The 15,838-nt window shown below is 42.3% G+C and overlaps 1 protein-coding gene and 1 long non-coding RNA gene across 3 annotated transcripts in view; one reads left to right on the top strand and one right to left on the bottom strand.

The window, feature by feature from the left end:
* The window catches only part of LOC106148762, a 29,977-nt gene extending 19,160 nt beyond the window's left edge, over window positions 1–10,817 (bottom strand). Inside the window, exon 1 of the long non-coding RNA XR_001234433.1 lies at window positions 10,650–10,817. This is a non-coding gene — a long non-coding RNA (uncharacterized LOC106148762). The remainder of the gene's footprint in view (window positions 1–10,649) is intronic.
* Synpo2 (synaptopodin 2) overlaps window positions 1–15,838 on the top strand; it is a 171,045-nt gene that overhangs the window by 79,514 nt on the left and 75,693 nt on the right. Inside the window, exon 1 of one of the 2 annotated variants that reach the window (XM_013515263.1) lies at window positions 14,383–14,403. The exons of the other annotated variant lie outside the window; for it this stretch is intronic. Coding sequence (XP_013370717.1) covers window positions 14,398–14,403 — 6 coding nt within the window. The 5' untranslated portion in view covers window positions 14,383–14,397. Of the gene's footprint in view, window positions 1–14,382; window positions 14,404–15,838 lie in introns of those variants that run through there. 2 annotated transcript variants of the gene reach the window in all.

The following is a 15,838-nucleotide window of genomic DNA, read 5'->3' as shown; positions in this document are numbered from 1 at the left end:
AATACCATTTAATAATTCAGAAAACAAAGGCCGCAATGGTCAAACTCAAGTATAAGTAGGTTTTAATTTAGAGTCCACTCGAACTCCCACTACATACTGCCCGTGTCCTTTGTTCTCCTTCGGTTCTTCTTTTTCCTGCTTTTCTCTCTCCCCTACGGGAGACAGAACTCTGAAGAGAAGCATTGTAAATAGGTGTTCACTGAGCTTCCCAGAACTCTGATTGATCTGTTGCTCCCACATTCCCTGAGATTGGGGTTTGCAAACAAGGAATTTCCCTTTGTTGTCTGGGGTGTGCATCAGAGCAGGAGTCTGACAATCCTGGCTTCAGGTTTCCAATCCAGTAGGGTGTACTCAGAGCCTAATTCCTGCTGGCTGGTAACACATTTCATCACACAAGACAACAAAGCTCCACTTGGTTCTTGGCCTGAGGCTCCGTGGCTTTGGCCAACCCAACTAAAGGGAAACACAATGAAGAAGCTCCCATTCATGGTTATTTCCAAAGAACCAGGCAAAGAGGTTCTGGTTTTTGCTATGTTTTGGGCACGCCCCTGGATAATTCCTTTAGGTATTAGCCATCACTTCAAGAAATATATATGGTGCATTTTAATTAAAGTTTGCAACACCAGAGGCTCTACAAAGATAATCCCCTTGATTTGGCTTGAAAACCCTTATACTTAAAAAAAAGAATCTAATTAAAATATTGATTTAAGCCTGGCATGGTGGTGCATGCTTATAATTTCAGCTCTTTGGGTGGCTGAAGCAGGAGGATCCCAAGTTCAAGACCAATCTGGGCAACTAAGTGAGACTTTGTCTCAAAATAAAATTTACAAAGGACTCAAGAGCTAGCTCAGTGATAGAGAACTTGCCCACCATGAGCAATTCCCTGGATTTAATCCCCAGTACCACATAAACAAAAACAGAAAACCTTCAAACACTGATTTGTCTACTTACCTGTAAACTTAGAGAATGTGCTATGGTGTATAATGAAGATACACGGCTAATCTATTAATTTTGATGGAAAAATATGTAACATCCAATGACTTAGCTTCCAAATAAGATGACTTAGCGATCTTAGTTATTGGCTTTCAAAGTCTGTTTGAGCATTTCCTTGTCTGGCCGTGGAAGAATTTGGTCTGGGACTTCAGCCGGGCCCTTGGCTTGCTCAAAGACTACAGACTTAGAACAACGTGAGTCCAGCCATCAAGAGCCAACTAGTGAAGAGGAAATTAAAAGGTCCTCGTCAGGGGTTTAATGTGTTTTCCTTTAAAGAAGGGAGAAGTTGCCCTTGTCCTGGGCCTGGAGAGTGTCACTGGAGGCCCTTGAACTTGTTAGGGCCAGTCAGACCTTCTAGGTTCCACATAGATCAACATAGTCCAGAGGCCCAAACCTTTCAAGGCAATGCTGTGGCAGTGTCCTGGCTTCCCAGAGACACCCTCTCTCCCAAAGCCAAAGACACCATCTCTCCCAAGGCCACTGCTGTACCCTCAGCCATTCAGCACTCACCCCAGCCACTGCACACCTCCCCAGTCTACATGCAGATGGGGTGCGCGGGAGTCGCTGGGACATAGAGTGCCAGGTCGTCCTCATTGAAGCCCAGGCTGCGAAAGGCTCCACATGCATTTCTAGTCCTATTTAGTGACAGTTCTGACCACATCACAGTGCTGGGACACTCTTCAGAAGGAAGAGGAGCAGAGTTGTATGTATGTGCAGAGTGTGTAGGAGCAGTTATCAGTGTAAGGGTCAGGGCCGGGAGAGGACCAGTTCTTGCGTTTCATGAGCTTGAGATTTATACTGACTAGTTATGGTAGAAAATTTTTTTTAAATTTCAAATACACAGCATACCTGGGTTTATTTTCTCCTCACAAGTAGGGGCCTTTCCTTTTAAAGTTGAAAACAAACAACTGCAAAATCAGACTGTGAACACTGTCACATTTCCCAGGTGAGAATTCCTTGACCACTGAACCCTGGCAAACACACAAGAGGTCATATATCAAAGGGCTAGGTAGTACGAACTGGGGTGCAGCAAAAACAAACAAAATCCTGTAGAATGAGAGGAATATGGAGAGCATAATTCTGAGGACACCTTAAACCTCCTCTGGGTTTACAGGTTGACGGAGCTCAGTGACCTTCCCAGGTCAGTTAGAGACCTGGGGGTACTAGCTGGTTTTCAGGAGCCCTTGTGACCCTGGGTTTCTATGCTAATATAAACATAGTGTTTTGTCTCTGGAAGGTTACGATTTAGTATTTTTCTGTACCTCATAAGTACATTTTAGGCCAAGTTCAAAGTGTAGCATTCTCTCTAAAATATTTTTGCTGACATATTAAATTGAACTCTTAGTCCCTGAAATGCTATGTAGACATTTCATCACACTTTGTAAAAGTTCTATATGGCTCCAAGAGTGCTTCTGAGACTAAAAAATATATTGTATTTCCAACCTCTTATATATAAGGTGTTGGCCTAAAATGGAAAATGTAGCTGCAAAAAAATACAATGTTTCTTTCCTGAATGTAATAAAAGATTTGTACTAGCAATGAACTGTGCTTTGACTGCCCTCTGCTGCTGTAGACAGAACACTGGATTCGGAAAGCCTGGTTTTACATCTGACTGGGGAAGGCCAATTTTTTTCATTTATGGTCATGATTATTAATGTTTGCTGGCATATCTCAAGGGTAACACTATCTGACTTGGAAAATTCAAACAAGGAAGTAGCCAATGGCCTGAAACCAAATAGTCACTATGTTCTTTGAGTTAGGATTTTCTAAATTCTTCTGGGATTTTAAGTACCGGATGTTCTTTCTACAAGATCACTGTAGTTTTTCGTTAAATATCAGTTATTTTTTGGAAACAAGCGAAGTTGTAGAAATGCCAAAAAAAAAAAAAAAAAAAGAACTTAGATGAGAATTTGGTTCTTTAAATAGTAGAATGAAGCAACATAGAATTGCCTTGGAATATTGGAATTGCCTAGGAATGTTCTACTGTTTGCATTTAAATCTTAAATGCTTAGCACAAGGGGAAATCAACTTTTTAATATTTTGTTATATTTACCTAATACTAACAATGTTAGATGCTCTTTCTGGTCATCCCCTAGGATTTAACAAGGATTGAAAAATTTCATGACTGACAGTCATGAACCTTCCTAGAGATACATTTGTGATTGTTTTCATTCACCTAGGAGAGCTTTTCCTGAAATCTGTTTCGTTGATGAATTATAAGTTAACAGATTTCATTCTTTTGACAATTATATATCAAGTGCCTATCAGGTAACAGGGACAAACACATCAATGAAAAATCTTCATTTGCTTCCACAGATGCTGACAATTTAGTAAGAGAGAAGCATAGATAAACTGCTGTTTTATTGAGAAATTTCCAAAGTATGTGGTGCCAAGTGTGCCAGTCATGAGCGCCACAAGTTCGTTTCTGACCAGGACCAATGACACAGTTGAAAGAGAATAATTCTCTTTTGGTGCACTTCATTGCTCACTCAAGAAAACAAACAGGTTGGCAATCCTCTTTATAAATATATCTTCTACCAGCTTGATACATTCCCTGGATGAGATGCGCGCTGTGTCTACCCTAATCACCCCACTACTCACCAATCTCAATTGTATTTGTAGATAATAGAAAGACAAACTTTTGAATGCACAGAACCTGGTTTCATTATTATACATGTAGAGTTCTGTAATACGAAATTGGTCCTGCTCTGTCTGATTACTGCCGAAATACCTACAGAAGTAACACCCCTAAACTAAGATGGGTGACTCTGGTGGATGATTGTGACATTTCAGTGGGTAGAAGACAATAATCCTATTTAGCAGTTTGGTTACCCAGAGTGTGTTTTGAAAATGTATGGAATATTACTTTGCTTGAAGTCCTCAAATGCCACATCAGGAATACACACAGATGTTATTGTTTAGTGTTACACACTTTGATCAAGTTTTTCATTCTGCATTAGCCGAGGTAGGCATTCATTTTACTTGTTATTTGCTTCAAAAGTTTTCTAGGAATAATTCACTGAAGTCACACTGTATGGTAGGCAACTGGGGCCTTGGTTACCTTTCCGTGTTCATCATGATAGGAACCTCAGACTTCCTGAGAGCCTTCCCCAGGGAAAAGAGTCATCTCCTACTCGGGCAACTTCTTTCAGTCTCCTCCATCCTACAGCCAAGATGATCCCTTAGTTTCGAAAACCCAACAGGGAGAATAACTTCTAGCACTGTCTATCAGTAGTCACCAAAATTTTGGTTAGTAGAAATTTGTCAACACTAGGGAATTTTTTAAGAGAAAATTCTGTGTAAGGAATTACTATTTTATATAATGAATGCTGTTTTGAAATTATAGGGGACAATAATTAAACATCCTCTTTTCTTGTCCCTCTTCAAAATCCAAATTTAACAGGCTAGACTTAGTTATGTGGAACTGTGGAACAAACTTTACTATTTGTAAAGCTGATTTTGAGTTCATGGTTTGATCTATGACAACGCTAAGCTTTCTGAAGCTTCCCTGCACCTTGGGAGTGTATGGTGTACAGGGAAAACTGTTCACTCAGAAGTGTCCTGCACATAGTAGGCACTTTAAAGCTCCTTGACAATAAATGAATGAATAAGCAATATAAAAGATCATTTTTGTTTTTCCCAGAGAAACTTTGATGCAGTTTCCAGAGGACATAGAATCTCTTTTAAAATTCATTTTATTGGTATACTTTTGACCACATTCATCATAGAGAGCTTGTATCTATATGTGATATATCTTAATTTTTTTCCCATTGCCCTCCCTTCCCTTTAGTTCTTCCACTTACACAACTCTGCTTCTCTTATTTTTCCTTTCATTCTTTTTTATCTTTTGTTTTGACCTCGGGTGACATTTTGCCTTTTTGAACCGGCAGCTGCTAGCATGACACGCTAGCAGGAAGCTGGGGTGCCTTTGGAACTGAGCCCCAGTTCCAAAAACTGTAAAAGGTCCAGCAGCACCTTTTCCTCTTCTTTCTCTCTCTCATCCTAAAATACAACATGTTACCCTTTGATGTCAATATGGATATGCCTGATTTGAGATTTGCTCACGCCTTGCACCAACTATTTTAGTTCAAATAGGGTTACTTTACATATCATTTGCTGTTTTGCAACTAACTCTAATCAACTGACAGATATTTATTCTGTATATTTTAAGCTAAAGCCAAGAAAAATGCAAAGCAAATCCCTGGCTCCTAAGAGCAGGGATCTGGACTCGGCTGATGGCTACCTGGTGCCAGTGTTCTCAAGACAGCAGAAGACTGAAATGACATCTCACAGGTCCCAGCTCTTGATGCCTTAGAGCAGCACCTACACATCCCATGTAACTGCATTCCTTTTAGGTTTTAACTCAAAGTGACCAATTTTACTCATGAAGTAGGTCGACAATGTGACCTTGATCTGATGCTAAAATGTCACTTCCTTATCTTTTTGGAATTAGCATGGTGATTCCTGGAATGGAAAATCAGCCCAGAGAGTAGAAGCCTGGCTGGGCTCCCTGAGGGGAGGTCTGCTCGCTTCTCATATCTGAAAGCACAAGGCTCTTGAGCAGGATTTTCTAAGACAGTAAGAGAAAGCCTTGGCCAGAACTTCCTCTTCAACTCAATAACCACAGAACTTCTGAAAATACTGGCTCAGTGGCTTTCAGGCTTTCCTTCTACCAAATTAGCTACTCTTCCCACAAGTGGAGTACATCGAGAAGAGATCTAGAAGTATTATATCAGGGAAGACTGAAAAATGTAATGAGTGTTTAAATTTTTAAAACTTAGTACAATTAAAGATACATAGCCAAGAAGGATGGGTTAAGTATATAAAACAAGGGAGAGTATTCTGAGTATTTTAAGATGATTAGCAGCAGTGTCTCTCTTCCACAATAACTTTTTTATTTAAACTTTCACTGCATTTTGTGATCACCCTTCCTTGACCAAACATTAGAACCACTTCTGTGAAATAAAAACATTACACTGTGTCCTCATCCGCCCACTAGATCAGGACACAGAGGCAACCATGACAGTGCAAATGGGAACACTCATGAAAGGACTCCCAGAATTGCTTCAGAAAGTGGCAAAATGATGGGAGAAGTGTGTTCAAAGTGAGGGGGGACACATTTTGAGGGAGACTGATAACAATGTGTCTTTTATTATAATAAATGTTTTTAAATTTACACATCCATTGTATTTTTCATTACACCTCACTTTGCCCCACTGGCAATTCCTTTTTTGAGAAAGCAAGAAAAGGAGAGCAAGTTTTCCTAGCACCAGTGATTTCCCACGGAGAACCCTCATAGTGTGGCCCCTGAGAGCCTTGTCTTCGGAAAATGACCCTGACGCCTCTGTGGGTCACGGCACAGAACTTGAACACTGCATAGAAATTCTGATGTGGGAATTCTGCTGTCCACATTAACACATATGAAAAAGAAAAAAGACTGAAGAACAACAGAAAAAAAGAAATTTGAGCTCCCAAGCAAAACCTGATCCCTTTGTGTTTTCCACGTGGGAAGATAAAACACCTTATATATATATATTTCCCTTTGTGTGTCTACCTCCTCCAAAAAATGTAAGAGCTATTTTGTCTAATCTAGCTCATAAAGGAGCTTGGCAAATCTGTCTTAGTTCTGACCCAGTTTCTCTCCATCACTTCTAGCATCCTCCTCCTAGGACTGTCATCAAGTTTAAAGAGGTAGCATAGGAGGCTGGGGATATAACTCAGCTGGCACAGCACCTGCCTGGCAAGTGCGAAGCTGTGAGTTCGATTCCCGGTATAAAAAAAAGAGAGAGAGAGAGAGAGAGATAGCATAGGTGCCAAAGTCTGGCCCATTGTCTACATCTCAGGTCACACATTTTGCAATTTGAATATTGACTCTCCCATGTACTAACTCTGAGACTTCAGCAAACTACAAAAATCTCCCTGATGCTTGGTTTACTTTTCATCTTGTGATGGGTAGTTCATAATTTCAATGCCTTTTCTTTGAAAGTCAGAAATGAATTAAATACCATGGGTCCAAATATATACACATATACATATACATACATACATATATTAGAAACTGGTTATCTACACCTCCCTCTTGCTTTATCTTTCCTTTCATACTTTTTCTTCTTGAAAAGTATCAAGTAGAATAGATACATTTGAACTCCTGAGTGAACCAGTTATGAGCTCGAATTTCTGTTCTGCTGTTTATCTGTTTGGCCATAGGTCATCATCTATAAGATCTGGCTCATTCACCACTCTAAAAATATATCTTAGAGAAGAGAATTAATTATAGTACCTAAGATGCCAGACTTTCTCTGCATTTCAGCAAGTAGTTTATGTATTAGAGGAGATTTTTCATGCCTTTAATGATGCACTCACAAGGTATTCACGTGTACTAAGTGTGTTCATAAGCACTCACAGACTGTGTGCACACGGAGACCAGCTTTCTCGAAGGGTGATGGTGGCGCATTAGACGAGAAAGCCACAGACTGACACAGATGACATCTGGGAATGGCTGTCACTGTGATCTGGGATGGGTTAGTTCCTGTGCATGTGAGGTTTGGCCAACTATCATAAAGAATTTCCTCTCATCAAATGTCAATATATATCTTGCCAAATATTTTCCACTTACTTTTTAAGCTTCATATTTTTTCATTGAAAACTTCACCTGTGAGTGTTATTTTGTGAATTCAGCATACATTTGGGAAGATGCTGGTTCATATACAAAAAGTTCTCTACTCACCATAAATATGCACATCTTTTTTTCTTCCTTTCCTTCATTTCCTTAGACACAACTTTCAAATTTCAATTAGAATTGGAACTAAAAGAAGCTTAGTTTAGTCTTGAAGCTACATAAAAGTTAAATCAGCAGCATCCATCAGTATCTGATGAACATAGAAATGGAAGGAACCACATGGACATAAGCAATCCAGTACCACTCCATGTTTCTAGAAGTGTAAATTCTTCCCTGAACTGTTTTAAGATTTAAGATTTGTCTTCATAAAAAGATAAAGTGGTGAGTATTGTTCCCATATTACAGCTGACAAGCACTGACTTAAAACAATAAGTTGCAAGTCTTTGGTCACATGACATGTTGGAAAGGAGAGCTGAGAATGAGAATTAAGCACTGTGACATCTGACCTAAGAAGAGAGGTATTTTTGCCTCATCTTTGATGGGAAAGAAAATGTCAGTCCCCAAAGGGAATCAGGCCTGGCAGCTGTATCTGTAGCCTTTTCCAGTGGGATGCGATGGGAGATCCTCACAGTCACTATTTCATCAGCAGTCTCAGGCCCTACAGGTTCCATATTAGTTGAAGAGGCAGCTCTCTGTAGAGCCACATTCTGTAACAGATTTTCTTGTTTATGAATGGTTGCTCCACCTTTGACTCCCTTGCCAATCCTTGGCTGCTGGCCCTGTAAACATTAGATTCAGAATACTGCATGGAACTGTGGACTTCCTGCCAGATGAGGTTGGATTCCTTCACAGTTCACTCCACCACATTTGTGCCTTCCTTTCCCACACCTATCCACGTGAGTGCATTTATCCCTGACCTCTCCTTTATCTTCTAATCTCATTTCAACAATTCAATTGCTTTTGACACAGTCTTTGACTTGATCACTCACTAGCACCACCCTCTAATCTGAGAAAATCATGGGACAGGAGGTTGGACTTGAGGGGGTTTTCCTCAAAAGTTCCGAATTCTTCTCTAGATTCCTTGACCTCATCATTACTGTGACTTCGCAGTCACTTCCGATTCCCGTTTTTCTGTGTATCCAGAGCCCACAGTTCTGCTTCCAGTGGAGTCTCTTCTGTCCTTCCCATGGATTATTTCAGATAAACCCCCATCTGGTTCTCATTCCTTCATATTTGGACAACTTTAATGCTTTAGTATTTCCTCTGCCTTTAGTGTCTCCCTGCACCCTGACTAATCTCCATAACATTCTTAGGAATTAATAATAATTTTTCTTACCACTGGATTATATCCAAGTGTTTCATTTAAAACTTTGGGGAGGGTGCTGGGAATCAAACTCAGGACCTCACGCTTGCCAGGCAGGCGCTGTGTCACTGAACTATATCCCCAGCCCCTGACTTAAAACTTTTTAATGTGCTTCCATTCCATAGAATACAGTTTGGGACAAATATAGCAAAAAAAAATTGGCAGCACATTGACAAGCAATTTTTTTTTTTTTTTTCAGAAAGATTAAACCATATGTCAAGAGTCTGAGGGGGCTGGTATACAGATGAGAAGTGGGGAAAATCCAAGGCAGTCATCATGCAGGATGCAGACAAACAGCACCTGAGATAGCTGCTAACATCAGGTAATGCAGTCTACTAAGCAGCTGGAATGCAGGGGCAGGGCATCCCGGGAAGGAGGAGGTGACAGGAAAGACCTCAGTCCTTGAGCACAGCTATGTTGGACCACATGTGGGTGCGATCTGCTAGGCTCACTCCCTGGATGGTAGCCTGCTACCTCACACCAGCCTTGCTGAATCCTGAGTAGAAGTTACGCCTTTGCAGACTTATAAAGGGCAATGCTGTGGACTTTAGGGATTGCTTTAGAGAAGACAGAACTGCTGTAGCAAACACTGTACATGGCTAAGTACTAATAATTTTCATGAGTTTTATCAAGAATACATTTAACCAACAAAAAACAGGATAGGCAGGAACAATAATAACTGCGGGATTGGTTGTCTGGGACAAGACAAATGCATAATCATTGAAACCAGGACACCCAGTCAAAGCTGTCTGGTATAGCATGACCCAGTGCTATGTCTGCAAGAGCACAGGGCTAAGAATATGTGCACCCAGAGAGCCCAAGGAAAAGCCTGTAGTGCTGAGTCTCTCCCATGGCTGGCTGTGCAACAATGCACAAGTTCCTTAACTTTTTCAGGCATTGGCTTCCTCCATCATAAAAATGGAGGAAATGAAAAATACTTTATAAATGGAGCTAGTGTGAAGGCAAAATGAAGTGGGTGCTGTGCAGCTAGCCATTTAATATTGGGCTCTCTGCCCCCTGCCTGGGCTGCTGAAATTTCTCCTGCCCAAGAATAGGATCGATCAATCGACACTGTGAACAAGGTGGCACCGAGCCTGTGGATGGCAGAGGAGCCCAGAGGGAGAAATCAGGCATGGCTGGGTTTGCAGGGAAATTTTGGCCGCTCAGAATCCTGGTCAGCTGACTTATGAATAATTGGGGTAATTTACTACTTTATTCTGTTTATGGCCTGTATGTCTGTATTCCAGCAGGATTTCCCACTTACTCTAATAATTTATTCAAATGGAAACATACTCAACATCACCTCTAAGGTAATGATTAGTAGTCCCAATCACATCTCTTTGATTCAGACTTTTATTCACTTTTTCTTTAAAAATATTTTTAAATGATGCCAAGCCTGGGATTAGCCAACCCTAGAAACATACCTGCGTACATCATACTGAATACCTGTAAATATACCTGAGACATCATACTAAACCCTACAGCACGTTCAGTTTGTCTGCTGAAAAATGGTTGCAACCTTTCTTAGGGGTAGGGCTCTAACCTTCTCGCACTATGAAGTGCCCTTGAATTGAACTCCATTTTCCGGTGACATCCTCCCCACACTCACACACACGCATGCACATTCTCACCCCCTTCCAGTGCCGTCACTTATCCTTTCATGCCGGGACTAACCTGGGAATCAGGTGCATGTGGTGGGTCTCTGTCCTCAAATCTTTCCATTCTTGGCTTTGCTGCCTGCAGCCCTGTGTGCCTCTCATTCCTTCAGCACAAAATAGTCTCCAAGTAAAAAATAAAAAAGGACCAGGGGTGTAGCTCAGCGCAGAGGCCCTGGATTCACCCCCAGTACTGTAAAACAAAACAAAACAAAAAACAGTTTTAAAACGGTTTTTAAAAAAGCCCCACACCCAACCTCATTCCCTCAGACTCAGTCCCCACCTCCTGCCCACACTCGCCTCCCACCCCTGCCCCACCCTCCTCTGCCATCTCTGAGTGCCCCGAACGCAGCCTGCCACTGTCAGGGCGTCCTGTGCGTCCTGCCGGACGTATCCTCTTTCCTGTCTCTGCCACCGAAATGCTGCCCCTGCCTGAGGGCCCAGTCCAAACGCAGCTCACTCCAGCACGGTTGATGGCAACAGTGGGTGTGTCATGGTCCTGAGTCCCGTGGTATGGTGTTCAGTTGTCCCCTTTCTTATTCTAAAGAAAGGAGAACTGAGCTCAATAGTACTCATCCACACTTGGACAATCAAGATGAAACACTACAGGAAAAGAACACTCCTGGTCGTTGAGAAATAAACTTGTAAATATTTTACATTGTGCCTTGTTTTGAAGGGAAAGCTTTAAATGAAAATAAGTATTATATTAATAATGGCTACTACTACTACTGACATGTAGATGCAAAAACAATATAGAACTTTTCCTCTATTTCCAGAAATCCTGATTTCTCAAATCCTTTTAATGTAGCTTTCCTTTGGAGCCCATTCTGCCCTTACGTCTGTCTCCCTCAGCACTGCTGCAGGGAGTCGGTCCTCGCCCCTGCTCTCACCTTGCCCAGGCCCCTACTCAATGCGGCTTTCCCGCTGTTCTGTTTTATATCTAGATGTCCCCGAGGGCCTCCTGCACTCGTGGGCGGGGCCTCTGAAAGGCGAGTGTGTTATGAGCGTTTATAGCAGACTCACTGTTCGCAGGCAGGTCTGGTCAGAATGAACAGTGTCACTGAGGATGGTGCCCGGAAGGCCGTATCTCCTTCCCCGGCTCTTCTCTTCTCTGCTCCCGGACCCCCATGGGTGAGCAGCTATGCCTCCGCCACGCCCTTGGGCCCCGCCATCCTGCCTCGGAGCCAGCTGACTTTGGACTAAGGACATGAGCAGAATCAACCTCTTCTCCTTTAGCTTGCAGGGGTCAGGTAATGCGTTCCAGCGATCAGAAAGTGTCTGCGACATCTGCGGCAGAGTACAGCCATTTTTATGCACATTCGCACATTGCAGGGCTGCCTGGTGCTTGCTTGGTAAGCGCTACCTTGTTCCTTGCTTGGGCTGTGCTCTTTAGTCCTGTGAGACCACAGTAAGCCACTGTCCTTCCTTCCCCCTGAGCCCGGCACACATGCTTCAGAATCCATAGTTTCTTCAATGTCTTGTCTATAATATATGCTCGATAAATGTCACCCTCATTTTATGAGAAACTGGGCTTGAAACCATAGGCAGATTCACCAAAACTTCTAAAAAAGGAGGAGGAGGGGGAGGGCAGGAGGAGAGGAACTCAGGGTTACCATCCGCATTCAATTATCGATCATCCCACGACACGGTAGTTAAGAAGGAAGGACACACAGGCTGCCTAATTAAGCACTTTTCAAATTCTAGTTTATAAAATAGGGAGAAGTGGGTCTGATTTGCTTGGGGGAGGAGAAGTGGATCTGCCTGTTGCGTCTCAGCCTTGCAGTAGCTGGTGTGGCCTCCCCTTTCCACATAAGGCATACATCTGCGCTAAATGTCACACTGTAGATGAGTACATTGAACTCCTAGATGTTACACGACTGTCACCATCACGCAGGCCAGCTATGGCCAGGCTGATTCTCCATCCTGGCTTTCAGGGGTTCTTTGTGGGGTTCTTAGTCCTGCTCATTGGGCTGGCCCAGTTCATTACTGTGTCCAAGAGCAGTTTCAGAGAATTAACATTTTCATACCGAAACATTATTATTATAAAAGATCCACAACCTAATCATCCTAAGTACCAGTAACAGTGCATGAGACCCCTGACGCCAGCATGCCAGGCATCTGAACCTGGCCCTTGCGTGCCAAAAAGACTGTCTAGCTGAGTGGCTAAACCCACCCATGTGCCCAACACAGAGCCCAGCAGGGCACTGAGCTGCAGCTCTGGTAACTGGGTGGTCTCCTTTCTCCATAAACAACGGAGGAAGATGATTACAGGCATCAGAGGTTCTGAATGGTGACCAGTTATCACAGTGCCCTGCAGAGCTTCCTGTCAGGGCCTCCCGACAGTCCTTCCTCTCACAGCCGTCTGTGATCACTGTACTCACCACAATTACTGGCCGCGTGTTGCAGAGTCTTGGCCACATGGCCAAAGTCTTGGCCACATTGAACTGTTCCCTGAATGCACTGTTTCCAAACAACTGGATGTCTCCAGAGAGCATGATGTCATGAGTTCTGATGAAGGAGTTGCCATAGGAGATCTGGGGACTGTCCTCAGAGGAATAAGGGAGCCAGTTCAGCTCATAGCTCGCGACCTAGACCTCCCGACCCCTTACAGGCAGCCAATTGCTATAATTAAACACAAGCTTGCGGTTGTTGCTGTTGAGCATTTCCCTGATATGACCTTTTGGTAATATCTGGAAATACACCGTTTCCTTTGTGCTCCTCGTAATTACCTACCTTGACTCGCCATACAATGATTTGTTTAGTTCAGGGGTTAATGCTACGTCAAAACAGGCCTGGATGGTAACCCAGGTTGCATCCAGAAAATAGCGGGCTATTCCCCTACTGCACCATTTGAGGGCAGCACAGCCCAACGAGTGCCTATTCCCATCAACTTCTGAGCCATCGGAGCAGAAGGAAGTCGCGGTTTGGATTTCACCCCTGCATTCATGTAGTTCTGGGAATTCATTTCTTCTGCAGAATCATCTCCAATTTAGAGGTGAAAAAAAAATGTATAATTTTAAATGCAGTTGCCTGGTTTTCTTATAGAACATGATTGAGGCTGCCGTGAAATAAACCACTTATATGTAGAGATATTTATTTTATGATTTGGACTGCTATTAAAAATAAGTTCTAACTGTAAAGAACCAAAAAAAGGGAAATAAAATATATTCCATAATTACATCTGGGGACAAGTCCAAAAGTGGGTCTGCAGGCTTTTGTGCTCCTCTTGGGAACACCAAACTCTTCACCGTGCGTGTTCCCTACTTCCTTCTGCGTGGGGTTCCCTACTTCCTTCTGCGTGGGGGAGCGGCTCACCAGCCTTGCTTTCTATTTCCCGATGAACGCAGGGTGGGCAAGGGCAGCTGAAGAGGAAAGGCGAGGGAGGAGGCTGACACCTTGCTGTCTCTGGAGAACGCCTAGTCGGTCTCTGTCCAAGGGAGAGGTGGGGACTCCACTCATCTCTGATCTCTCTACAGTACCATGTTTGGAAATAAATTTTATGTTTCACAGGGTGCCACAAGCAAATCAAATTGATCAACCTAGGGTAATAAACACATTTAAACTCTCTTTCCAAAGGTCACCTCGTACACTATCTAAATAACAGAGACCAGTAACTGATTCCCAGAGACTTGTGTTCATTTCCCTGCTTGCTTCCATGGGCCACAGGAAAAATGTGGTAGTTCTTGGCAACATTTCCCAGCTTGTCCACAGAGGCTGAACACTGAACTTTAAGCAAAGTCTTTCCGAGAGTGCGGTTAAAGGTAAAAATGGAGGTGAGTAGCTTCTTCAGTAGAATCTCACTTGAATCTTCAGTGTCCCTTAAAATATCCTTTTTTTCCTCCCAATCAGTATCCCATCCAACTGCTTTCTGGTGTGTTTTTCCTTTACTTCACTCCTCTTTGTTTTAAACTTCCAAATATCAACACAATCCTTGTGGAACAGAAGACCTCAGCTACTTTGCTGAGATGGCAAGGTGCGTGGACCTCCTCAGCCTTCCTCCCTTCATTTTAAATTTTGACTACTTTTTTTTATCCCCTTCAGCCTCTTCCTCGTTCTTGTGTCACGGATATTCCCTGTTACCACTCTTTTCTCTTCAGGCTGTTCCCTTACATCTGTGGGAAAGTCCCTTTACCTCACTCTTCTTTCCGTCCTTTCCTGCCTCTCCCGTCATCTTCTGTGTATTCTCCCTCACTGAGGTCATCGAACCCTAAAACTGTACCTGGCACCTCTGTGCCCTTGACTCACCAGTATGTATTTCTCACTCTAACCTCTCTTGCAAGCTTTGTGCTTGACCTTCCAAGGGAACACTTGTCATTTCTCAATCCTTGTTCTGTACCTCAAGCAAAAGTTTCTAAAGTCGAGCTCATCTTTCCTACACAACCTCCCATCTGTCTATCCACACTAGCATCCCCTCCCTACCTTCCTCGTATCTCAAGTCAGGACGTCAGCCACAGCGGGCTCATCTCACCCATTACCCGTGGGTCGGGCGTTGGAATAAAAGGATTGTGCAGTGTCCTTTGAGCCTCCTGTGCATGACACCTGACACTCCTCCACCTCAGGCTTCATTCACTGCTGGGACTTTCCTTTTTTTTTTTTTTATTTTAAAAATAAAAGAATGAAAACATGTTAACAAACACACGTACATTTACAAAATAACCCAAGAACAATACAAGCAATACTGAAATTCAGACAAGGTGATAGGAAATTAACAATGGTTGTATTACATATTGATTTCTTCAAAGTGGTTTCTCAGGAAAACAAATAGAGACATGCAAGATTGATCAAATAATTAATCATTAACTGTTCCTTTCAGTAAAGCAATAGAAGTCAGTAGTACAACTATGTTAGCTGTCCTGTATATACATATTACATAATTTTCCCCTTCTTTCTTTTCTCTTTTCCCTCATCCCAGTTGCTCTTTACTTTTTTTTTTTTAAAGAATAAAAGAAGGATAACATAATAATAGGGGGGACTTAGCAAATTACAGACAAAATAGTACAAAATTATCAATGGTTATCGTTTTACATATTATTATCTACAAAATAGTTTCTCAGGAAAACAAATAGACAAATAATAGTGAGTTAGAGACAAAAGAGGTATGAGATTTTCAAGAGTTGTTGTGCTATACTTTGGTATCTTCAAAGTGGCTTCTAAAGAAAATAAATAGAGCTATACATGAGTGACCTATTGAAAAATCATTAACTATTC

Source organism: Chinchilla lanigera, unplaced genomic scaffold, assembly GCF_000276665.1.
Source record: "Chinchilla lanigera isolate Chin_1 unplaced genomic scaffold, ChiLan1.0 scaffold00027, whole genome shotgun sequence".
Taxonomy (NCBI): Eukaryota; Metazoa; Chordata; class Mammalia; order Rodentia; family Chinchillidae; genus Chinchilla; species Chinchilla lanigera.
The sequence above is the reverse complement of the archived record's forward strand: the minus strand, read 5'-3'. Positions and strand labels throughout refer to the sequence as shown.